The following is a 26,120-nucleotide window of genomic DNA, read 5'->3' as shown; positions in this document are numbered from 1 at the left end:
GTGGCTAGTATTAAACAGGACTGAATCTAGAGGCCTAGCCATGGTTCACAATAAATCCACTAGCTTTAGTCCATACCTTGTATATATACTGGTAAAAAATTTACTAAATATTTATCTGTGAATCCAGTTACAATTATAGTATTAACTTGAGGTCATTATAGAAATTCATAAACTTCATAATCTGAGTTGACCTCTGGTATTGAACAAGTTTTATTGGATTTACTTAAGAGTGAAGATATTTGGAAGTGAGTAATGTCAAATTTAAGCTTCTTTAGCATAAAAAGACAAAGACCTACATGTAATCTATACTTCTTTAGCATAAAAAGACCAAGACCTACATGTAATCTATACTATTAATTCACTTTAGTAGCAAGTGGCTTGAACCCATAATAAAGCATTGATTACTTTGATGAATGCCCAACCAACAAGACCATGTTAGTCAACATACCACTATCTCCAATAAAGCAAATTAAAGAAAAAAAAAAGAGAAGAACAAAGAAAAAGCAAACAAAAGGATAACACAACCCAAAATGGCAAAAAAAAAAAAAAAAAAAAGCTAAGCATTCTCCTTTTTTATGCTTTATCAACTGCTTTCCTTCTAAGCTGCTTTGATCTGCTCCCCTATTTTGTATCTAATATAACCACAGTACGCTCAGGTAAATTCTTCTCATTCCTCTGTTTTTCCTCTGTTTTCCCCTGTTTTGGGGCCATATTATTTTTCTTTTTTCTGCATCCCTATGTATAGCAAGAGTCTTTCCAACGACGACAAATTGGTGCCAGTAAGTAATCCAAGAACTTGGGTACCCTATATGAGCACTAGGGATTGTTCTCAAGGATTTTGCAGTTTATACTGCCCACAATGGTGTTACATAATTTTCCCTCCACCACCTCAACTTGACTTCCCTGATGATGATGATTCTGGTCCAAATTTATCTCCCTTAGTTATCGCGATCATCGGAATTCTTGCAAGTGCTTTCCTATTAGCTAGCTACTATGCTATAATATCAAAGTATTGTGGGAATTCAAGAAGAAGGGAAAATCATCAAGAAGAATCAGAACTAGAAGAGGATCATGATCCTTCAAATCATGAGGCATGGAATGTCAGTGTAGGTGGTTTAGATGAAGCTCTAATCAAGTCTATTACAGTGTTCAAGTACAAGAAAGGTGATGGATTATTGAAAGAAGGGACAGATTGTTCTGTTTGTTTAAGTGAATTTCAAGAAGATGAAAGCCTTAGACTTTTGCCAAAATGTAGCCATGCTTTTCATGTAATGTGCATTGATACATGGCTTAAATCTCACTCCAATTGCCCGTTATGTCGCGCTCATATAACTTTTCCAAATGCTTTGCCTCCTCCGTTACCTCCTCCGGTAATGGAAGCTCCTCAAGAAATTGAAACCACTCCACAAATCCAACCGGAACACGATATTGAAATGGGCATCAGAGAAGAACAAACACAAGAAGGAGAAGATGTAACGAACCGTATCAATCAAGAATTATTTAGGAGGAGATCAGTATCACTGGATTGTGCATCACAAGGTCGTTTATCTATAGCCGATATACTAAGAATTGATCACGATGAATTTCAAGATTGTGTAACGGGAGACGAATGCGAGTTGCAAAGAGATGTTGGCACATCAAAACAAGAAAACAATGGTGAAGAAATGAGTAGAAGTGTGATTAGGAACAATGTACTAGTACAATATTGTGTAGCAAGTCCTATGGTGATGAAGAGATCATTATCAAGTGGGAGATTCTTGTTTTCCAAACGTGGGAGAGGTCAAAACATGGTTAATCATTTGTCAAATGTTTGAATATTTTTATGCCAATTTTTAGGAGGATTTGTGTATGCTATTGAACAAAGAGTTGATAAAACATGAGTTTGAAAGGTTTTTAATTTCTTCTTAGAATTTGAGTTTTTATGTTCTTTTTGCATCCACTGTTTTTGTATGGGGGACTGAGTGGACGATTGTTCTATGCAAAAATTACGGGAGAGTTCCATGTTGTGGGATTCCATTGGCATGTTTTCTTGAGTTTTGTTTGTTTGATTATTTGATGAGAGGCTAGTCCTATTTGATGAGAGGCTAGTCCAGCTACAACTGTGGTATTGCAGTTGGATTGTTGTAGCTGGATTTAATAGCCATGGAAAGAAAAAAGGAATGTTGCGAGTGAGTATTATAGGGATAATTTAGTTTACCATATTACATTTAACTCTTTTTTTTAGAGCTAATATACTACCAGGCAGTATGCCTTCATATGTTATTTTGGTAATAATAAAAAACCTCAACAAGAAAATACAAGCAAGTAGGTCAAGCCCTACCCAGTGAGGACAAGACAAATCTTAATCTCAACATCACTAGAACTAGATGTGATCAAATATACAATGATCATCACAAAGTTAATAGTATACTTTATGAGGATATTACATATACCAATGCTTATGTAATGCGATGAAATTAAAAAAAAAAAAATAGGAACTTACACCTTGTTTATAGTAACTGAGTGTTGTTAACCTTAAAAATACCCACTACCATTCTTTACTCTACTAATAATTATTTCATGCTATAAATGTTTATAATATAAATTATCTTTTAATTTTCATTTTGCAAGAAAAATTAAAAAGGACAAAAACAAATATTTTCTACTAGCACTAGAAGAGATGTGTATCATTTAAATGCCATGAGATCTCTGAAACTACAAAGCCATTGTCATGGGCGTTTTACTGCATCAATTAAGGGTATGATTTAGTGGTTAATGAAATCAGTGAAGAATTAATCACGAGGGTTTAGATTCAAATCTCAGTGATATTTATATTGGTGAAAGATAGCAAATATCATATGGGAATCGAGGTGTGTACAAATTGATCTTCACACCATGGATATTGTAAAAGAAAAAAAAAGTGTCTTAGTATGCTTGAACAATTTAATCATTTCTCTAGTGAATGTTGGTAAAGCAATGCACTTGCTCGATCGTGGGGTAAGAAAGTAGTGAGAGGTGACATAGTGTCTATTGTATATTACTCCCTCTCAATGTAATTTATCTGTCTTAATTTGATTGAACATAAATTTTAATAAAAGTAATGTGACTTTGAGATTTTCTTAAACGAAAATGTATCAAAATGCCTCAAATGGTGTGGTTATAAATGTGAGATGTTGGAGTTAAAAAGTTGAAGTACTAATGATATCAATGGTGACATTCTTTTCTAAACAAACTAAAAAAGAAAGTCTAAATTTCAATATAACTATTAAAAAGATAATTACGACTAATCATAAGTGGAATTATATATTCTAGATGTGATCTTCGTAATAAAGCTCTGATACCATTTTAATGAAAGCCAAAATTTCGGAAAAACATATCTATAAGAGCTCAAGGATTTAAAGTTATTTTTAGGGGTTAGTTAGATATATTAGATTTATGTATTTTAATATTAAAATTATAATATTAAAGTGTATTATTTCTTGCAAGGTAAGCTCTACCATAAGGTCACTTTAACAATGTTTTGGGCTTCGACTTTTGTAGGGCCTCATTTTTTCCTAAAAGTTAGAACTTTCGTTTTTGCCCCTGTTTTGGCCTCTATTTGCATAGCTACCATGTATGTGTTTTGATAATTTTTTTAAAGATGGAGGACAATTATACTCCAAAAGACAATATAAGTGATGTCAGGGATCAACAAACAATTGACAGCTGTCCTTGAATTCTTTTCAAAAGTTTGCTTAGGGTCCACATATTACTCTACTACATGCACATATTTTGTCTTTTTGTCCAATCTCCCTCTACATTTTTAGGGACCATTTGTTTTTTAATTTTTTAAAGTTGCAACTATACTCTAAGAAAGTTCAAGCCTTTTCATTGTATATTTGCTAAATTGACCAGATGCAATGACTTTTTGTGTACCTCTCCTTTAAAAATATCGAGCAAGAGATAGGATTCTATTTCTAAAATTATATAAGTGTTATTTATGTACTAATATAGTCCTATATATTTGCACTCATAGTGAAAGGACTAAATCTATGTCTATGACCCAAACTATTTTAAGAAATAGCCCAAAATGTATTTATTTTGCATTTCTTTAGGCTACTATTTATTGTTCAATCCACATGTTATATGTTTGCCCAATGTTAATTTATGTCATAATCTAATGATTTTTTTTTCTTCAAAATGTTACTGTCACGCCCCGAACCATGGCCTAGGCGAAACACGACACTCGGTGTCTGACTGCATGTGACCGAGCGAACCACATGGCTTGCTAAATCATCATGGGGCATACATGAGCGGAAATATAACGTGAAGTGCATGATGAGCTTTTATAAAACATAGTAAGTCATAATATTAAACATAAGTACTTGGTTAAGTCATGAATGCGAACAATATCATAAATGAGCCAAACCGGCTAACCAACTCTGGAAGTCTAACATGACACTTGTCTCGTCTATGAAACCTCTAACATGAGTCTGAAAAACATGTAACATACTTGCTGGAAGAAGGCCCCCAGCATACCTTTAGATGCAAAACTAAATAAAGAAAGACAATGTCTAAACCCCGAATGAGATGGGGCTCACCAATAAGCTGGTACGTGCAGATCCTAATGAGCAGAGGTGTCGTCTTATAAATCCGTACCTGCATCATGAAATGCAGGCCCCCGGGCAATAAAAGGGGACGTTAGCACATTGAATGTACTGATATGTAAAGCAACTGAAAGAAATAACATGGGACATAAAATAATAATGATAAGAACTGAAACCTGGTCATGAACATGAATACATATATAACATGGTAAAAATATTATAGGTAGGGAGAGCAATAACTTATAACCGATCCATGGTCTGGTGCTTGCGTCCCGCCAGCAGAACACTCAGTCCTTGCCAGGGAACATGAGATTTAATAAAATATGAAAGGATCCAGTCATTATGAGAGATCGTCCGGGACATGGGTGGAGCGATCCTCATCCTACGGTGGCTACGTAGTTTTAGGCTATCTGAAGCCTTCCTCGGTAATTAAAGCAACTCCCAAAAACATAAACATGTAAAATAAGTGGCACTTGCTGCCCATGATTTTCATGAATATAACTTGCTTGTACGTGGATATCATGAATTATAGCTTGCTTGCATGAACTTGTAAAACATGTATAGTATTTTCTTGAAAATAGCATAATATATCATATACTAGCATGCATGAACCCATGGAATGAGATATATGGATTTTTCATAGATTACGGACAGATTCTTAATAATCATAAAGAAATATTAAGAACTCAATGATGGAATTATAACAATTCATACATAATATAATCATGGACATGGACCTAGGGTTATCATGAGCATAGTATAGAAACTCTAGTTTTCGTAAAGAATCATAATTTATGGATTATGAGGCGTGGGGAAGAACAATGATGTTCCCACACGTAGATAGTAACTCTACATACCTTAATCGCTCCAAAACTTGAATTAAAGACTTGAGCTTTGAAGAAGATTTCCAAAATCTTGAATTCTTGAACCTTGAGATGGGTTTTCTTGAAAACCCTAGTTTTGGAATGATAATTTCTTGTTTAGATTATAAGGATATGTATTAGAATTGATTTGGAATAATTAGAGTAGACTTACCTTGGTGTTCTTGATGATGGAGGAGGGTAGGAGGTCTTTTCTAGGGCTTGAAGGAATGAAAAATAATGATGTGAATTGATACGGACGAATATATACTGTTCTGGAAAATTAAAATTTCCGCCCAGTTAAATACTGTCCGTATTTTGAAATACTGGCCGTATTTTGAAATACTGGCCGTATTTTGAAATACGGACTGCACTGCGTCTCTTCAGTAAAATGGCCATAACTCTTTGCACAGATGTTCGTTTGACCCCCATAATATACCGTTGGAAAGGTATTTCAAAGCTCTACAACTTTCATGAGGGAAGGTTTCCCAAATTCCAAATAAGTTTTGAAATACTGGCCGTATTTTGAAATATGGTCCGTATTTAACCATTTGACATCAAAATGTCAAACTGCAGAATGCTCAGAAATCATTGGTACCAGTTTACGACTTGAATTACGGCCCGTATACTGAAATACGGTCACTGTTCATGGGCGTAAACTCCCGTCCTACAATGGAACAGGGAAATTTCAATTCCTACATTCTTTATCTGATTTTCTAAGTCTAGGATCATGGTCAAAGCTTACGTTAAAGGTACGAGGTGTTACAATACCTCCCTCTTAGGATCATTCGTCCTCGAATGATGGGTCATGGTTAAGAATATGGCTGAGCATGACTTGAATACATGAATGTGAAGAAAACATGACATGAAACATGGGACATGAAATGATGTGATTACATGAAAACATGGATACTTCTGGCATGAGACATGAAACATGAGCGCTGGATACATGACATGAGCGTGAAACATGAGACATAACATGACATGGGCTATGGAAAGTTACCTTGGAAGTTCTCTGCTTGCTGTTCAAACAAAAATGGGCACTTGGATTTCATATCCTCCTCGGCTTCCCATGTAGCTTCCTCAACCTTCTGGTTCCTCCACAGGACTTTCACTGAGGCTATTTCCTTAGTTCTCAACTTGCGAACCTGACGGTCAAGAATGGCTACGGGGATCTCCTCATAAGTCAAACCATCCTTAACTGTTATAGTATCAGCAGGAACAACCAACGACGGGTCTCCTACACACTTCCTCAACATGGACACATGAAACACGGGATGTACGACAGCCAAATCTTGTGGCAACTCAAGTTCATAAGCTACTAGACCGACCTTTCGTAGGATTCTGTAAGGTCCAATATATCTGGGACTGAGCTTTCCTTTCTTGCCAAATCTCATAACACCCTTCATGGGTGAGACTTTAAGGAACACCCAATCATCAACTAAAAATTCTAAGTCCCTTCGCCTCACATCTGTGTAAGACTTCTGGCTACTCTGAGCCATTTTCAAACGCTCCTGTATTAACTTGACTTTCTCCATAGCCTGATAAACCAAATCTGGTCCTAACAACTCTGCTTCACCAACTTCGAACCAACCAATTGGTGATCTACACCTTCGCCCATACAGAGCTTCAAACAGTGCCATCCCAATGCTAGCATGATAACTGTTATTATAAGAAAACTCAATGAGAGGTAAGTGATCGTCCCAATTACCTTTGAAATTCAAGACACATGCTCTCAGCATGTCTTCCAAAGTCTGAATAGCACGCTCTGCCTGGCCATCTGTCTGTGGATGAAAAGCTGTGCTGAGGTTCACCTTGGTGCCCAATCCTTTCTGAAAGGATTTCCAGAAGTTCGCTGTAAACTGAGCACTACGATCTGAAATAATGGACACTGGTGTCCCATGCAATCTGACAATTTCATTAACATACAGTTTGGCATAATCTTCTGCTGAATCTGTGGTCTTGACTGGCAAAAAGTGTGCCGACTTAGTAAGCCGGTCAACGATCACCCAAATAGAGTCATGCCTCCTAGCTGAACGAGGTAGACCTGATACAAAGTCCATATTGATCATTTCCCATTTCCATACAGGAATATCAATATTTTGAGCTAAGCCACCAGGCCTCTAGTGTTCGGCTTTCACTTGCTGACAATTCGGACACTTAGCTACAAAATCTGCTACATTCCTCTTCATATCATTCCACCAATAAATCTCCTTAAGTTCATGGTACATCTTAGTGGAACTTGGGTGAATGGAATACCTGGAGTTGTGAACTTCTGACATGATTCGCTCTTTGAGCCCATCTACATCGGGAACACATAATCTGCCTCGATACCTCAAGGTACCATCATCTCCCCTTTGTTCAAAATATGTTGTTTTATGTTTGTGAATCCCATCCTTCAGCTGCAACAAGTAGGGATCCGTATATTGTTTCTCTTTAACTTCAACGACTAAAGAGGAAAGAGCTCTATTCTGAACAACCACACTACCATCCTTGGAGTCCAAAAGTCGAACTCCAAGACTGGCCAAACGGTGAATTTCCCTGGTCATCACTCTTTTATCTGAATCCACGTGGGCTAAACTTCCCATGGAACGCTTACTAAGAGCATCAGCTACAACATTCGCTTTTCTCGGATGATAGAGGATATCCACATCATAATCTTTAAGCAATTCGAGCCATCTCATCTGCCTAAGATTTAGCTCCCTTTGCTTGAAGATATACTGCAGGCTTTTATGATCAGTGAAAATATCGACATGCACTCCATACAAATAATGACACCATATCTTAAGTGCAAAAACTACAGCTGCCAACTCTAGGTCATGAGTCGGATAATTCTTTTTGTGAACCTTGAGCTGACGAGATGCATAAGCTACAACCTTGCCATATTGCATTAAGACACATCCGAGACCAACTCCCGAAGCATCACAATAAACTACGAACCCTTCGGTTCCCTCCCGTAGCTTCAATCTCATCTTCAACTCTTCAAAGCTTCGCTCACAAGTATCTGACCATTGGAACTTAACTTTCTTCTGAGTCCACTTAGTCAACGGAGCAGAGATAGAAGAAAATCCTTCTATGAAGCGTCGATAATAACCTGCCAGACCCAAGAAACTTCTTATATCAGAAACTGAGGTGGGTCTGGGCCAACTCCTTACGGCATCAATCTTCTGAGAATCAACTTTTACACCTTCACCTGAGATCACATGGCCTAAGAACGCCACTGACTTAAGCCAAAACTCACACTTTGAGAATTTTGCAAAGAGTTCGCGATCTTTAAGGGTCTGCAACACTATTTTGAGATGTTCTGCATGATCAACCTCATTACGAGAATACACCAAAATATCATCAATGAAGACAATGACGAATAAATCGAGATAAGGCTTGAAGACCCTATTCATAAGATCCATGAAAGCAGCTGGCGCATTTGTCAACCCAAATGACATAACAAGAAATTCAAAATGGTCATAACGGGTTCTGAAAGCGGTTTTCGGAATATCAACTTCCTTAACCCTTAACTGATGATAGCCTGATCTGAGATCAATCTTGGAATAACATTGGGCGCCCTGAAGTTGGTCGAATAAGTCATATATTCTAAGAAGAGGGTAATTGTTCTTAATGGTGACTTTGTTCAACTGACGGTAGTCTATACACATACGTAAGGAACCATCCTTCTTTCGAACAAATAAGACTGGCGCACCCTAAGGAGAAACACTGAGCTTAATAAACCCCTTGTCAAGAAGATATTTCAACTGGGCTTTTAACTCTGCTGGAGCCATTCTGTATGGCGGAATAGATATCGACTGAGTATCGGGAAGTAGATCAATTCCAAATTCAATCTCCCTGTCAGGAGGGACTCCTGGAAGATCTTCGGGAAAGACCTCTGGAAATTCATTTACAACTGGTACAGACTGGAGAGTTGGAGTCTGGGCATCTGAATCCTTGACTCGAACTAGGTGATAGATACAACCCTTGGAAATCATTTTTCTGGCTTTTAGATAAGAAACAAATCTACCCCTGGGTACTACTGAATTACCCTCCCATTCTATGATTGGCTCATTAGGAAACTCGAATCTTACCACTTTAGTTCTACAACATAATGTGGCATAACATGAAGCTAACCAGTCCATACTCATGATCACATCAAAATCTACCATTTCTAATTCCGCTAAATCAGCTATAGTCCTGCGGTGATAGACTAAAATTGGGCAACCCCTATAAATACGCCTAGCTTTGACTGACTCCCCAACTAGGGTGGACACCTCAAAGGGTTCATACAATTTTTCAGGTTTAATACCAAACTTTTTAGCAATAAAAGGGGTTACGTAAGATAAGGTGGATCCTGCGTTAATAAGGGCATATACTTCAAAAGTGAAAATTGTGAGTGTACCTGTGACAACATCTGCTCTAGCCTCTGTATCCTGACGACCTGTCAATGCATACAAACGGTTCTGACCACCGCCTGTATTGCCGGACCTTGTCGCGCCACACCCCTGCTGGGCCTGATTGTAACGAGGAGCTGCTGAATTTATGGATTGCGTCACATTACCTCCGGTACCCTGTCTGGCTGATGGATAGTCCTTCTGAATGTGGCCCTTCTGGCCGCAACCATAGCACGCATTTGTACCCATACGACACTTACCTAAGTGTCTCTTGCTACACTTGCTACAAGCTGGAATAGTATAGGCTGACTGACGCACACTAGCCTGAGAATAAGAACTTGATGGTCTAAAGTTCTGCTTCTTGTCATTTATGAAATTAGGGACTGGGGCACTAGCTGTAGATAGAGCGGGTCCTGCTGACCTGTTCTTAAAGAACTGCCTACCTCCTCCCTAACTAAAGTTACCTGAAGATTTAGCCCTCTTGTTGAATTCTTTATCCTTTTGTTTCTGCAGAGCTTCCTCTTCCTTCAGTTCAGCTTCATTACCTTGCACAAATGCTAAGATCTTAGAGATAGTCGTCTTATTATTTTGAGCAGCAGTCTTGGCATCTCTATACAATTCGGGTTTCAACCCCAGTACAAATCTTCTAATCGTTTCCCTTATGTCGGGAACCATGTGAGGAGCATATCTGGACAACGAAATAAATTTGAGATAGTACTCTTGAACGGTCAAGCTACCCTGCCTCAACCTCTCAAATTCCATAGCCTTTGCTTCCCGGACCTCGATAGGCATGAAATGGTCAAGGAAAGCGTCAACGAACTCGTCCCAAGTAGCAAAAGATGCATCCTCCCCTTGAGATTGTTCCCATGTCCCATACCAAATATGAGCAACATCCTGTAGCTGAAAAGCACCAAACTCTGCTGTCTCAGTCTCAGTGACATGCATAATACGAAACACTTTCTGTAGGCCATCAATATAGTTCTGTGAAAGTGGGAGGTTTCATCCACAAGAATTCCTGAGTTCTTGAACTGTTTGACCAACCACTAGCACCTAAGCTAGGGGCTGATTCTTGTCGCCGTGCCTGGTTGGCAACGATCTGAGTAAGCAGTAGGATGGCTCCTCTAACATCCATATCCGAAATGTTAAGAGGTGTAGCTGTAGGAGCAGTGAGGGCTGCTGTCTGAGTCGGAACAGTCTCTTCGCCAGTTGCCTCTGCAGTAGCCCCCTGGCTGGTGGCTGTGGCTTTTCTGGTGTACTTCCTGTCACACCCCATTTTAACCGGGTCGATTTAGGAGTATGACGTATTGGTGATTCCTGTTTATTTTTGTTTTAAGGAGTCGCCACCTAATTAATTTAACGGTGAATTAGGACACCTAGAGATTAACTAAGGCAAAGTTAAAACTAAACCTCAATTAATAGTCTGCTTAACCAATATGATTCTAGGTAAGGGCTCTATATTATCCTAAAGGGAAGGGGTTAGGCATCCTTTAGAATCCGTTAACTACGGTTATCCGACCAAACTTAAGTTAATTAATTAGAGTTAAATAAGGTGCTTAAATTTTAAGAAAATGTCTTGTAAAGTTACTAAGGCTTTAAAATATAATAACACTGTTTAAAATAAAATTTAGAAATATGATAAGGCTTTAAATAAAATGCTATTTTTAGAACAAGATTCGTAAGATAATTTGCACAAAAAGAGATTTTGAATGTTATTTAAAGTAAACTATAAATATTGTTAAGCTTTAACTAATAATGTTATTTTTTTAAAAATGAGACTTGCAAAATATAATGATTCGCATATAAATAGAAGTTTTTAAGAGAAGACCTAGCCAATTTAAACTTAGAATAAAATTACATTATATGAGTAGTAGTGTAGAAAATCTAAAACTTATTTTATAAATAGAATGCAAAAGAAGATGAATTTTCTTTATCTTTTTATTTAATTATGCTTGGCTAAAAAATATGTATAATTGGATGAATCTTGAAAATAGTGTTTATGAAACATACTTGAGTTTATATTTGCGTATTAGTGTCATTTTAAAAGGTATGTGATAGTAAGAATAACACATGATTCCTTTTACTTAAAATATATAGTCATGCCATTTTACAAATAAATTATTCCAAATGAAATAAATGTTAGACCTTATAAATAGTTTTAACATGAAAAGAAGAGGATAAAACTTATGGAATTGATTGTTAGTTTTCCCTAAACTAACTACCCGTTGCTAAAACTAAACCTACTAATTCATTAGGATTTATCTAGACTAAGAAAACAAAACAAACAAAAGTTAGTTGCATAATACAAATTAAATGCACAAAATAAAATAAAAGAGGTAAATAAATATCGAATGGGCCAGCCCATTTTTTTTACTGCTGGGAACTGTCCACGCTATTGGGCTTTGGCCCAGAATTTCCATTTTTTTTCGTTCTTTTGGGTTTTTGCTGCGGATTGGGCTGGGCGGAGATGGTTTTGTTGGGCTTTTTGCCCGACTCCGAATGCGGAAGAAGATGAATCCTTCGGACTCATGTGCGATGGTCATGCATAAAAAGAGAAATAAAGATTAGAAATACACTTGTAAGTCTAATAGCATGCCGAAGGATGATAAAAATAAATATACATTTTCGTCTATTCAACCAATTGGAAACTAAAGCACATTTAACACACTAAGACTAATTTTCACACCAGACACAACTTCAGACAATAAGAGAAAATGAGGCTAAGCAACTAAATTAAAGCTACAAATATAATCTCTAGAACATAGAGGAATAGTGGAAATATGAGTCATTGAGTTGATAAAGATGCATCGTACAGCTAGTTTTATTAATAGAATATGAGTCATGGTATCACAGTAAAAAAAACACAAAGCATGATACAATAGGCTCCATTAAACACAGATACATATTCGAATGTTATTCAAAACAATTTGGCAATTCAAAAGCGTGGAGTTAAAATATATCTGCTAAGAAGAAATTAACTACTAAAGACCTCTTACAAATATAGATAGGAACTAACTGATATGTAACTTAACCAACACAATGGACTTCTACATTTAAGCACAGCAACTCCTTCAAGAATTGAACAGGTTCCGAGGGGGTTCACGCAGCATGTATTCATCAAATTTGACCAAAATAGAACCTCAACATGTGTCGTAAGTTTCCCAGAATAGATTCACAGATGCTACAAGTTTCATTTAATAATCCTTTTATACACACTCTGCGACTTTGGAATACCGAACCACAGAACTTTGATGCCAACTTAAAGACTTAATATTAACAATTAGGAAGGCAACAACGCCTATAACAGATTTTCTTTATCTCTTAAAATAAGGGGGCTAGTTGAATGGACAGACATACTCTAGCTCTACATCCTCATTTTTTATTTCAGCATTCTTAAGCAGTAAGCATGTCGAGGCTAGTTGAGATTTCAGCAGAGACTAAATTACTCAGCAGCAATGCCAACAAAACAACTTATATTGTAATCAGCATGCCGCCTTCAAATTAGACAACCAAAGGAGACACCATGACCCGAGAACAAGCAACAACTTATAGTTCCAAACAGAAGTAAAACATCATTCACATTCGCTTCCGTGAGCATACACAATTCTGGAACAGACCCATACTAAACAGACCGAATCAAAACTAGTCCTCTGTTTTTTAAGTTCAGCATATGAGCATTCATTTTTTGAGTAAAGGAGCAGGACTCGAACACTCTAAGATAAACATCGCTTTTGAGTTACCAACTATATTAATAGAGGTCCAATCCCACAGCACATCTAAACACGTTCGAACATTGTCATCTGGAGATCAGACATGCTTATGGAAACTAGCAAGTGCTTTAAACCAAACATAGTCCAATTAATCAACGGATAGGCCACTTAAATGGACATTTAGTGAAAACATTGGATTAAATAACATTCTAAGGACTCATAGTCAAGCTTATTAATAACATTTCTTATGATTTTAATCAAACAACACAATCGTATTGGCATGTCTTTACCCCAATCATGCTCATTATATGAGCATCTAAACAATAAATCTTAGCCAAGCAACATAGGCATACAAGCATTTAACCACTAATCATGCTTACTACTATAATTACAACTAAACAAGTAACATAACTTAATCCCGATAACGCCTATTACTGTGACTCTGACCAAAATAAACATAATTATCCTAATCAAGCTTACTCTAACACAGGAATAAACATATAGCATAAACAGTATGAACAACAACACACGAAAGCAGTCGACTAAACTGCACAGAACATGGCTTAACAGCATAAAGTAAAACAACTGATGCGGAAGCGTGTCTAACTAAACATGAATCGAACTTAGCATATAAACACACGACCACACGTTAAACCGTTAAAACTGAAATCCACTAAAGGAAAAGCATCTCACATACTTAAACACACTAGACTGCATTACCATACTCAAACATGCTTAATCGCACAAACAAACCAACACAGAAGCAGGCTTATCTATCAAACTAAATCAACTTAACTAAAACTAGCATGCCTGAAATCACGGAATATTAAACCAGAATAAACAAGGCAACCAACTAATGCAAAATACATAATAAAAGAAGGGGTGGAGAATTACCTGCTTCGGGTGCAGCGAAGTGAGGCTTCGAGTCTTCGATCTACACTCGAACACTACCAAATTCGAGCTCGCGATGTTCGGATTCGCAGAAACACCACAGTAATCGACAGAAAACAAGATTGATTTGATATTTTGACTTGATAACAAAACAAGATAAAAACTGTTAATCGAACTCGTATTTTAGGGGATTATAGGCGGCTAACGGACTTAACTTTTAAAGGGATTTTGTGCGGCTCCTACTTAGTTCCAATTTTTCTCCGTTTCCTGAGGGTCATTTCATGAACCCGAAAAATCCCCCCTCGATCTGAGACTATTCAACCCCATTTTATAGGGTTTTTGGGTTGAAAAGAAAATGATAAAGGGAATCGAGGGAGAAGAGGAGCGGGGAACAGAGGAAGATGGCGGTGACAGTGAGCGTGGTGGGAAGATGGAAGTGGGGGTGTCAGAGGCGTGGTGTAGTGGAGGTGTCAGACGCATGGTGTAGTGGAGGCGTCGTGGGGGGTATGGGCGAAGTCAGAGGTGTGAGGGACAGGGGTAAGGCGAAGGTAGCGCGGGTGTGACAGGGGTAACGTGGGAACAAAAGAGGATGGGGTGGCGGCTAGGGTTTAGGGGTAAAGGGGAGGAAGGGAACGATGGGGAGATGGTGGTGTGGTGGAGGCGATGATGGAGGGGATGGTGGAGACGGCGATGAGGTGGAAAAGGGAGAAAGGGAAAGGGAGAGAAAGGGAGGGGGTGCGGCGGTGATAAGGAGGAAAGTCATGGGGAAACCCTAAAAGGGTTTCCTTATTCAGCTGAAAAATGAATTGGACCCGGTCCATTTGTGGACCGGGTCAAATTTTAGACTGGGTATTAAAAGAACGGACCAGTAAATTAAACATGGATTATTCTAAAAAATTGAGACAAGGGATACGGACTAGTCCTAAAATTACCAAGAGTCAATCGGGCTTTAATTTGGAGTCCGGTAAGTCAAAATGCGGACTGAGTGCAAGAAATAGTTTGGCTTTAAATTTGAATAAAAGACCCATTTAATTAATGAATATACCGAGGGTGACAAAATATTACTTAATACCAAAAAATGTGTGATTATTAGACTCGGGTAATAAGATCATATGGTGTTATGATAGCCGTGTAATAATATATATTATTTTTTCTTCGAAAATCCGCACTAAAATAAATACTTTTTATTTAATTATGCAAAGATAAATGCGATGCGTGCGCGTAAGCTGGTAAAATGCCGAAATGATAAAAATTGTGAATAATAATAATAATAATAATAATAATAAAATACGGTAAATAATAATAATTGATAGAATGATACAATGGCGGTATTGATAAGAGGCTAATAATTATAGTAAACATAATATATATATATATATATATTTATTTTTTCCAAAAATATTAGAAGCGCAAAATAGGTATTTCGGCAGAGAGACGGGACAAAATTGGGTGTCAACACTTCCTTTTTGCAGGCATTTTCTGAAATACGAAATTCGCACGAGTTAGAAGGATTCCTGAAGTGCTGCTCTTACTGCACGATCTAGAGTATGAAAGAAGTGAGACAATCCAGAATGTCTTAGTGGTCAGCTATTTATATGTATGGGGCCCTCACACATATAAAAGTGACCCCACTGGACATGGTTTCATAGACTTCCTAAGACACTTGAACCTAGGCTCTGATACCAAGTTTTGTCACGCCCCGAACCATGGCCTGGGCGAAACACGACACTCGGTGCCTAACTGCATGTGACCGCGCGAACCACATGGCTTGCTAAATCATCATGGGGCATACATGAGCGGAAATATAACGTGAAGTGCATGATGAGCTTTTATAAAACATAGTAAGTCATAATATTAAACATAAGTACTTGGTTAAGTCATGAATGCGAACAATATCATAAATGAGCCAAACCGGCTAACCAACTCTGGAAGTCTAACATGACACTTGTCTCGTCTATGAAACCTCTAACATGAGTCTGAAAAACATGTAACATACTTGCTGGAAGAAGGCCCCCAACATACCTTTAGATGCAAAACTAAATAAAGAAAGACAATGTCTAAACCCCGAATGAGATGGGGCTCACCAATAAGCTGGTACGTGCAGATCCTACTGAGCAGAGGCGTCGTCCTGTAAATCCGTACCCGCATCGTGAAATGCAGGCCCCCGGGCAATAAAAGGGGACGTTAGCACATTGAATGTACTGGTATGTAAAGCAACTGAAAGAAATAACATGGGATATGAAATAATAATGATAAGAACTGAAACCTGGTCATGAACATGAATACATATATAACATGGTAAAAATATTATAGGTAGGGAGTGCAATAACTTATAACTGATCCATGGTCTGGTGCTTGCGTCCCGCTAGCAGAACACTCAGTCCTTGCCAGGGAACATGAGATTTAATAAAATATGAAAGGATCCAGTCATTATGAGAGATCGTCCGGGACATGGGTGAAGCGATCCTCATCTTACGGTGGCTACGTAGTTTCAGGCTATCTGAAGCCTTCCTCGGTAATTAAAGCAACTCCCAAAAACATGAACATGTAAAATAAGTGGCACTTGCTGTTATACCCCATTTTAACCGGAATCAAAATGTTTTATAACATTTCGGTAATTCCGGGGTTAATTAAAGTTAAGGAGTCGCCACCTAATTATTTATGGTGAATTAGGACACCTAAAGTTCATTAAAGTTATTTTCTAAAGTTAACTCCGTTTTAAGGTCTACTAATTTAAGATTCTAGGTAAGAGTTCAATTAATCTAAAGGTAAGGTATTAAGCACCCTTTAAGATCTATTAAAAATGGTTAACCGACCGGACTTATGTTGATTAATTAAGGCTAGTGTTACGGTGCAGAATATAAGTCTAGATAAGATAGTTATTCATGATTAGGACAGCAGTGATAAATATATAATTAGTTTAATAAGTATAAAGTGAAACTAGACAATGATGAAATGGAAGTCAAACATCCTCGTTCAATTTTAGGAAAATCGTCATTAACCGGTATAAACGCCTGAAGGCCCTTAAACTTAAAAAGGATTCTTGAATTCTGTTAAAGCCCAGAATAGGTTTATTTTAACAAAGGCATATACTAGGAAAATATTGACTAAGAGTTTAAGCTTTGAAAAAGAAAAACTCAGGACTTCGGGATTGGTTTTGGAAGCTTATGTTATGAGGCAGAGATTTTAAATAGCTAATGACAGCTTAGTCACTAATTAATTATATAACGATTCTACCTTCAACAGTGAACACATAAAAATAAAAATCATTCAACAACATGAGTAAGCAAAGAAGCGAAAATAGGCGATATGATCAATGGCCATGTTAGGCTTCAACAGAAAGGCAAAAATCTCCTTTGTAACTCGACGTTGGGAGACGAGAGAGAATGAGGATGTGCGGATACTCCATGCGGTAGCGGTGTCGTTGAGTTTCGAAGTGAAACTCTTCGGCTCCGGTGTTCATGCAAAAACAGGAAAGAGACAAAATAATTAGAGGAGAAATCTGATTTGGAATAATATATGAAGATGAAAACTAAAAATCACATGGTACTTAGTTTTTCAACTTCAATGCATAAGAAAGCACGATATTTATATAGCACAGGGATAAAAGCATGTCATCATATAAAGTAGTTAGAAAATCCAAGCCGATCCCTTAAATGTTTACACTACGTCACGTAATGTTAAATTACTCTCGCTGAAGCTATTCTGGTATGACTTAAAGATTTCAGAAGCAGGCCCAAACATATCATGTCTATGTCCTTAAAGACTTGAAGATTTCAGAAGCTATTCTGGTAAATAGCTTTAAGTATTCTGGTATGACTTTAAGTATTCTGGTATGACTTAAAGATTTCAGAAACTATTCTGGTAAATGATAATAGGCAGGCCTAAACATATCATGTCTATGTCCAATTCACGGAATGAACTCATAGTATATACAGGGTATACTCTCATGTATACATCATAATGCATACATGAGTTTCACATTTATGTAGTAAACAAACTTCAAATTCCCATCATGCTAATACAGATCAAAAGACAAGGTTTATCAGAAAGCAAAGAGGTTTACAATATGGGAGAATGCTGATTCTACATTTGTCATAGACAAGAAAAGATACACAACTAAGCAAACACATAGTTCATAGAAGAAGATTTAAACCACTTTTAGATATAGCAGGATCAATTCAATCTCAAGATAGGCATATGAAGTCTCCTAAGGCAAGAGCATGGCCAAACATGTCACACATCAATTCTCAGAGAAAGGTTTATGCTAGCCTTGAATTTTCTCGAACAAATAGGTTGAGTTTTCATTAAGATAGGATAACTTGAGTCATATATGGACAAATGATGGCACACAGAAGCTGATATCAAGAAACTATAAATATGCAAAGGCATTATTGGCTACTATAATGGATGAAGTATACTTATTTCCAAATGAGTTATGGACTACCTTAATAGACTAAAAGCGACTTTGATCAACACATAAGAACAAACAAAACACTTTTAGACCATCACTGAATGCACCACAGACCCCAAGATTTCATATTAACCAAAGAAAACAAAGTAGGGAATGTTCATTAAAGGACAAAAATCTCTTCACTCAGTGTTAAGCAAACTCCAGGCAGTTTTTTATGTTAAACTAGATGAAGACAAGTTTAAAAGGTTATGTTACAGTCTTAAAATAGTATTTCAAGTTCATTTTTACGCGTGGGACTTTCACAATTAGTTTGAAACATATTGAAGACCCTTGTTAAGTTTAAAAACTCTCATGAATCATTAAGAGAGTATACAGTCAGACATTTAAGCAAGTCATGACCAAGGTCCACACACCACAACTTAAACTCTTTTCATAGGAACCGAGAATTTATCAAAAATGTTAAACTATAAAGTCCTGTAAGGGAACTAACAGTTTCTCAATTTAATATGTGATATCAGTCTTAACCTACTACTAAACTATTTTACTGCATTCTAACAATAAGAATGAACAATGCTAATTACACAGTATTTTGACTACAAATTCATGAAATCTATTTGCATAGCCTTCCACAGGAACCAGATTCAAAACTTAAGTTAAGCACCATGTTCAAACTGAATCATTTGTCAAGGAATTGGGATTAACACAAGGCAACACGTAACACTCGTTAAAGTCAGCTATCCTATGGACAAATCACATAATCACATTAGTAACTAAGCTAAACAAACTAAACATGATAACCAAGCTAAACAGGACATAAATACCACACTAAACACAGATAACTAAACTAAACCATACTGAACATGATAACTGAACTAAGCAGAGGATAAACACCACACTAAACACAGATAACTAAACTAAACTATACTAAACATGATAGCTAAACTAAACAGAAGATAAACATTACCCTAAAACATGATAACTAAACTAGACAGGCAACAGAAAATAGACATAGCAAAACCAAATTAAGCAGATAAAACACTAAAACATACAGAGGAATGTAAAATGCAATAAGATAAAAAGAATAGAGAATTTCTGACCTTCCTCGTGTGCAATGAATAGGGTGCGGGGTCTCGCCTCTACGCTCGAACACGAACGATGCTCGAATCTTTTTGAGTGCAAACCTCAACACACCCAAACACACGAAACAAAAGAAGGTTTTAAAAACAAGAGAAATGAACTGGACTTGTCGGAAACTCTACTTAGAGCTGATTTATGGATTAAACGGGATTAGGCTTTAAATGAAAGAAACTCAATTAGAAATTTAGGTATCCAGACTTCTCATCGACACTGGGGGTGGGGGTTCTTTATATAGAACCCCCCCCCCCCCCCCCCCGGAAACCCTAATCTTCCTTTGTTTTAGTTGATAGGCGAGTAGAAATAGATGGAAAAATCCCTCCAAGCGCGAGCTTTTCAAATTCACGTTTGGACAAATCCCATTAAGGGTTTCAGATCGAAACATAAAAAGGAAGAAACAAACAAACTTACAACGGTTTGAGAGCTGACGGGAAAAGGACGAGCATTAATTTCCTTTCCCCGAAATGACCATGCATGGCCTGTTAGCACAAAAGAGCTCTGTGATTTTTTCCCTCTTCGTTGAAGAAGAGAGAGAGAAGGAGAAGCAAGAGCGGCGCTGAGTTTCTTTTCACTAGGTTTAGGATAATGAAAAAGTACGGGCCGGGTCGGGTAGTTTAGGCGGGTGTGGGCTGGGTCGTTGAAACAGTAGTGGGCTGATGAGTTTTAAAAATATGGACTGATCATTGTCCGGGTAGTGGGCTGATCGTTGAAACGGTAGTGGGCTTGACTGTTTGGGCCATAAATGTTGAAGCATATTATGCTTGTCGTTTGGACCATTAATTGGCTGAAATATTGGTCTTTCTTCCTTCATTTTAATTATTCTTGGGCTTCTAACTTAATAACTAGTACAATATATACTATGTGAAGACAATTAGTAATTAATATGTAGGGAGTAAAAGACTTACTAAAGTATTGACTTATAATTAATTTAGCGAGTACAAATCCTAAAATGAAATGATGACGAACCATTAAAAATTTGTGATAAAGTAATGCTAGTAATGTAAGTAATAAGAGGGATAACGATATTAATAGTAGTAGCAATAAAAAATAGTAGTGAAAACAAAGTATTTAGCTCGTTAATAAATTTAGAAGCCTAAGGAAATAAATTGGAATAAAGGAGGGACAAAATTGGGTGTCAACACTTGCTGCCCATGGTTTTCATGAATATAACTTGCTTGTATGTGGATATCATGAATTATAGCTTGCTTGCATGAACTTGTAAAACATGTATAGTATTTTCTTGAAAATAACATAATATATCATAAACTAGCATGCATGAACTCATGGAATGAGATATATGGGTTTTTCATAGATTACGGACAGATTCTTAATAATCATAAAGAAATATTAAGAACTCAATGATGGAATTATAACAATTCATACATAATATAATCATGGACGTGGATCTAGGGTTATCATGAGCATGGTATAGAAACTCTAGTTTTCGTAAAGAATCATAATTTATGGATTATGAGGCGTGGGGAAGAACAATGATGTTCCCACACGTAGATAGTAACTCTACATACCTTAGTTGCTCCAAAACTTGAATTAAAGACTTGAGCTTTGAAGAAGATTTCCAAAATCTTGAATTCTTGAACCTTGAGATGGGTTTTCTTGAAAACCCTAGTTTTGGAATGATAATTTCTTGTTTAGATTACAAGGATATGTATTAGAATTGATTTGGAATAATTAGAGTAGGCTTACCTTGGTGTTCTTGATGATGGAGGAGGGTAGGAGGTCGTTCTAGGGCTTGAAGGAATGAAAAATAATGATGTGATCTGATACGGACGAATATATACTGCTCTGGAAAATTAAAATTTCCGCCCAGTTAAATACTGGCCGTATTTTGAAATACGGACCGTATTTTGAAATACGGACTGCACTGCGTCTCTTCAGTAAAATGGCCATAACTCTTTGCACAAATGTCCGTTTGACCCCTATAATATACCGTTGGAAAGGTATTTCAAAGCTCTACAACTTTCATGGGAAAGTTTTCCCAAATTCCAAATACGTTTTGAAATACGGGCCGTATTTTGAAATACGATCCGTATTTAACCATTTGACATCCAAATGCCAAATGCCAAATTCCAGAATGCTCAGAAATCCTTGGTACCAGTTTACGACTTGAATTACGGCCCGTATACTGAAATACGGTCACTGTTCATGGGCGTAAACTCTCATCCTACAACGGAATAGGGAAATTTCAATTCCCACATTCTTTATCTGATTTTCTGAGTCTAGGATCATGGTCAAAACTTACGTTAAAGGTACGAGGTTTTACAGTTACATAGAAACATTGCCTTGTTCGTCATAAGTTATGTAGGAATTATGTTATCCATCACAACTTCATTGCTATTGAGCTTATGCCGGACAAGGCAAAGTTTCTATAAACTTATGATGAGCGAATTAGTTACTACACAAATTATGTCGTATAACTTCGTTTCTACACGACTTATGTCAGACAATGAAATTTTGCCTTGCGATTTTTTTTTTTACTCTGATGGGGATCGAACCCAGAATCTCTGGTTTCGTAGACTATCGAATAAGGGTACTTTGGCCCACAATTTTTTATTAAATGAGAAGCAGGGAGAAAATTAAAGACTAGCGATTTGAGGGCCAAAAATTAAAGACCAGTCCGTATGAAGGCCAATCCGCGCAAAAAAAAAAGTTATTTTGATATTTTGAGTTTGGGCTCGGGCTTAGCAATATATATATATATATATATATTAAAGGAGAAAAATCGAAGAATTAATTAAATCTCAAAAAGGAGCCCCGGATAGCTACATTATCAATTGAAAATGATTTGTTAGAAAAAATTAATTTTAAAACAGTAACTAATGGCTTTGCATCTATAAAGGCTAGAAAGTAGACTTAAATAAAAATATACTATATGACAATATTTCATTTAAAAATAAAAATAAAAATTAGAGCCTCTCTGTGAATTTTGACTTTAGGTCCCAAGCTTGTTGAGCCAAGCCAACCCTGATTTCTTCTCATGTTAGTGTAAATTGACAAGAAAGTGGTCATTATTTCTTGGTGTAATTCATGCCATGATATATCACTAATTACCCAACAAAATTAAATTTTGTAATCACCAACCCATATGTTCTACAATTGTATTATCCCACTACTTTGTTATTTATTCTATATTAGAAATTCTACATCTATAAATAGTGGTGTTTCTTCTGTGTCTGTTATGAGAAAGTTTTAAAAAATTATAGAGGGTATGATCAAAAAGTGAGGTTAGTAATGTCAAAAAAGAGAGTTTTATTTGTTGAAGGAATGTTTTTTTTTTTTTTTTTTTTTTTTTGGAGCTTTGGACTCAACAACTTGTTCAAAGCTTGTTTGAGTTATATGATGCTTTCGGGTTGTTGCATCCCGTAGGGGGTAAGTCAAGAGTATTACTATCGATGAAGATTCTATCACTGTAGGCTTGAATCTCCTTAAAAAAAGCGAGTTATCTGCGCCTCATTCTAATTATTTTTTTTCCGAATGTAACTGTATTTTTCATTATCATTATCAAGGTAAACCTTATATACACTATTATCAGATCGATCTTTTAAGGACGCAAACTTTCTTCCTTGACTTCATCTTTGGAATATTTTCATTCAGGATTGGAAAAGAGGAGAGAAGGTGAATCGATTTCTTTTGGTTGCCTCTCCCGTCTGGTCGTATAGCTTTCGCTCCTTCCTACTTACTTTTTTATAATATAAGCATAAGCTACTATTTTTGGTAATATTTTTGGTGAGTCAATCGCATTAAATTAAATTGCGTGAGGAGGATAGGGATGGGGAGTGGAAGATTATTTGTTGTTCAAATCTCATAGAGTTTGTCTATTAAAGCATTTGAACACGGGAATTATATCCCACTTCTATTTTGGCATTTTTTCCAGTCAATTTGTGCGCTATGGAGAGTTAATTTGGACCAATTTGTAATGTAACATCAAAAAAGAAAAAAAAAGAAAAAACACTTCGGAGTTTCATTTTCAAACCAAAAGTTCAAAAAGGAAGGTGATTTCACTCTTTAAATATATGAAAGCGATTAACTTAGTAGTAAATATTGCTTATATTGGAATCGGTGGTAATATGCTTAGGAAAGAATCATTAGAGTATATCAATTGATAAGTAATCGATGTCATTAGAATTCTCTATAATGATTAATAATGAAGTATGTTAAAATTTGGGTAATTACGTAGGGCCTGGAAAACAGACTTTGGTTCTACTAATGCTTAAAGCGGCCAATCACATTTTCAAAAAGCCAGAGACAACAAATTATTGTTATAATATTGGTATTATTACTTAGCTTTATCACATTATTCATTATTTATGTCGTACTAATTTTTGTACAATTAGAAAATAGGGTTAGAATTAAAGCGTATTATTGAAAAGTAGCAATATGAATCTCTAATGTTTTAAAAGCATTAAAAGTTCATCAAAAAACCAAAGTAGGAACTATTGTCAACATCTACACTGAGAAAACGAAATGCACTGATTAACTATACGAGAAATATACAACTGGGCCTCTTGGAGCAATACGTTTTCGGGAAAACATCACTATTTATCCGCCCAATCCAAACTAATTACCTGTCCATGCAGAGGCGAATTCAGGATTTAAATTTTATGGGTTCAATCTATAGAATTTTAGCATTGAACCCATTATATTTTTAAAACTAGGGGTTCATATCTACTATTTATTGCAATTTTAATAATTTTTTACACATAAATTTAGGCTCCGCGTCCAAAGTTTGGGGTTCAGTTGAACCCCAACCTTATAGGCTACATACGCCTCTGTGTCCATGCCTCTTTCCAAATTATTTTCACTTCTGCCAAGTCCAGCCCAAACTAATTACCCGATGTGCCCCCTCACCCAAACCCCTTCCTCCATGATACCGTCTCAATATATTTATATACCACGATGATACCATGGTTCTGAGGAGTGTCTCATTAAAGGACTGAAGCAGTCCTCCATGATACCATCACAATATATGCAGAGGTGAATCTAGGATTTTTAGAACATGGGTGTGTGCTTAGTGGGAATTGATCCCCAGTCCACTTGGTAAATAATTCAACCTTTAAGCAAGTGCACTATTTAGCCTTCTTGTAGTATGCGTTCCGGCCGGTAATATTATACCAATTTAAAAAAAATATATACATAAAGTATCTAATTTTATGAAGAGACCATGTGTTCACGTGTCCCAAATTTAGTTACTAGATTTGCCCCTAAATATATTTATATAAGACGATGGTATTATATAGGTTTTTTTTCAAGCAAAGTGTGTCATTTTTAGGAAATGAACGTGATCATTCATAATACTGTCTCAGTATATCTATATACCATGATGGTATCATGGAGGACTAAGAGAATGACTGAAGCATCTTCCATGATACCATCTCAGTATATTTATATACCATGATGGTATCATGGAGGACTAAGAGAAGGACTGAAGCATCTTCCATAATACTATTTCAGTATATTTATATACCATGTTGGTATCATAATTGGGGACATCTCAGGTAAATACTTTTAATTTTTTTTAGGAATACGAAAATAATAAAAGTTTAGGTGAGTAATTATTTTGATTTGAGGGAGCATCCGTGATCTTTTCCCTATGTTTTCAGTGCTTTTTCTCCATTTTTTTGCACGGATTGCCCTTCTTTTGGGGTGGTCTTTAATTTTTCCCCCTCATATTTGTGTTCTTTAAGTTTTGCCCTTCGCTTGGATACCTGAAGTTCAGGGTTCGAACCCCCGCTCAGGCATAAAATAAAAAAATAATTTCGCAAGGCAGGGCTGGGGAGTGTATGTCGGATCCGGCATACAATCCTTAAGGAAAAACTAAAGTTATGCCGGAGGGGGCAGACTTTGCCTTGAGACATATATATATATATATATATATATATATATATATATATATATATATATATATATATATATATATATTTACTTTTCAAGGCAAACTTTTAATTATGCCTTAAGGAAAAGTTCCGCCTTATAAGACATACTTTTAGTTATGCCTTAACTAAAAGTGTGCCCCATAAAATATAACTAAAAGTATGCCCCATAAGGCGGAACTTTTCCTTAAGGCATAACTAAAAGTTTGCCTTAAGGAAAAGTTCTGCCTTATGAGGCATACTTTTGGTTGTGCCTTAATTAAAAGTCTGTCCCATAAGGCA

General features: G+C 36.5%; 1 protein-coding gene across 1 annotated transcript; it reads left to right on the top strand.

Annotated features, from left to right (window-relative positions):
* Window positions 1-384: 384 nt before the first annotated feature.
* On the top strand, window positions 385-1,910 carry LOC132640449 (RING-H2 finger protein ATL52-like). Its single transcript, XM_060357045.1, has one exon. It carries the CDS (start codon window positions 738-740, stop codon window positions 1,812-1,814), a length of 1,077 nt encoding a protein of 358 aa, XP_060213028.1. The 5' UTR covers window positions 385-737; the 3' UTR covers window positions 1,815-1,910.
* Window positions 1,911-26,120: the final 24,210 nt, after the last annotated feature.

This window comes from Lycium barbarum, chromosome 1 (genome assembly GCF_019175385.1).
Source record: "Lycium barbarum isolate Lr01 chromosome 1, ASM1917538v2, whole genome shotgun sequence".
Classification (NCBI taxonomy): Eukaryota; Viridiplantae; Streptophyta; class Magnoliopsida; order Solanales; family Solanaceae; genus Lycium; species Lycium barbarum.
Note: the sequence above shows the minus strand (reverse complement) of the source record. Positions and strands in the feature narration are given on the sequence as shown.

Coding starts and splice junctions, on each gene's coding strand:
- LOC132640449 (XM_060357045.1), top strand. CDS start 738: ATGTATAGCAAGAGTCTTTCCAACGACGACAAATTGGTGCCAGTAAGT.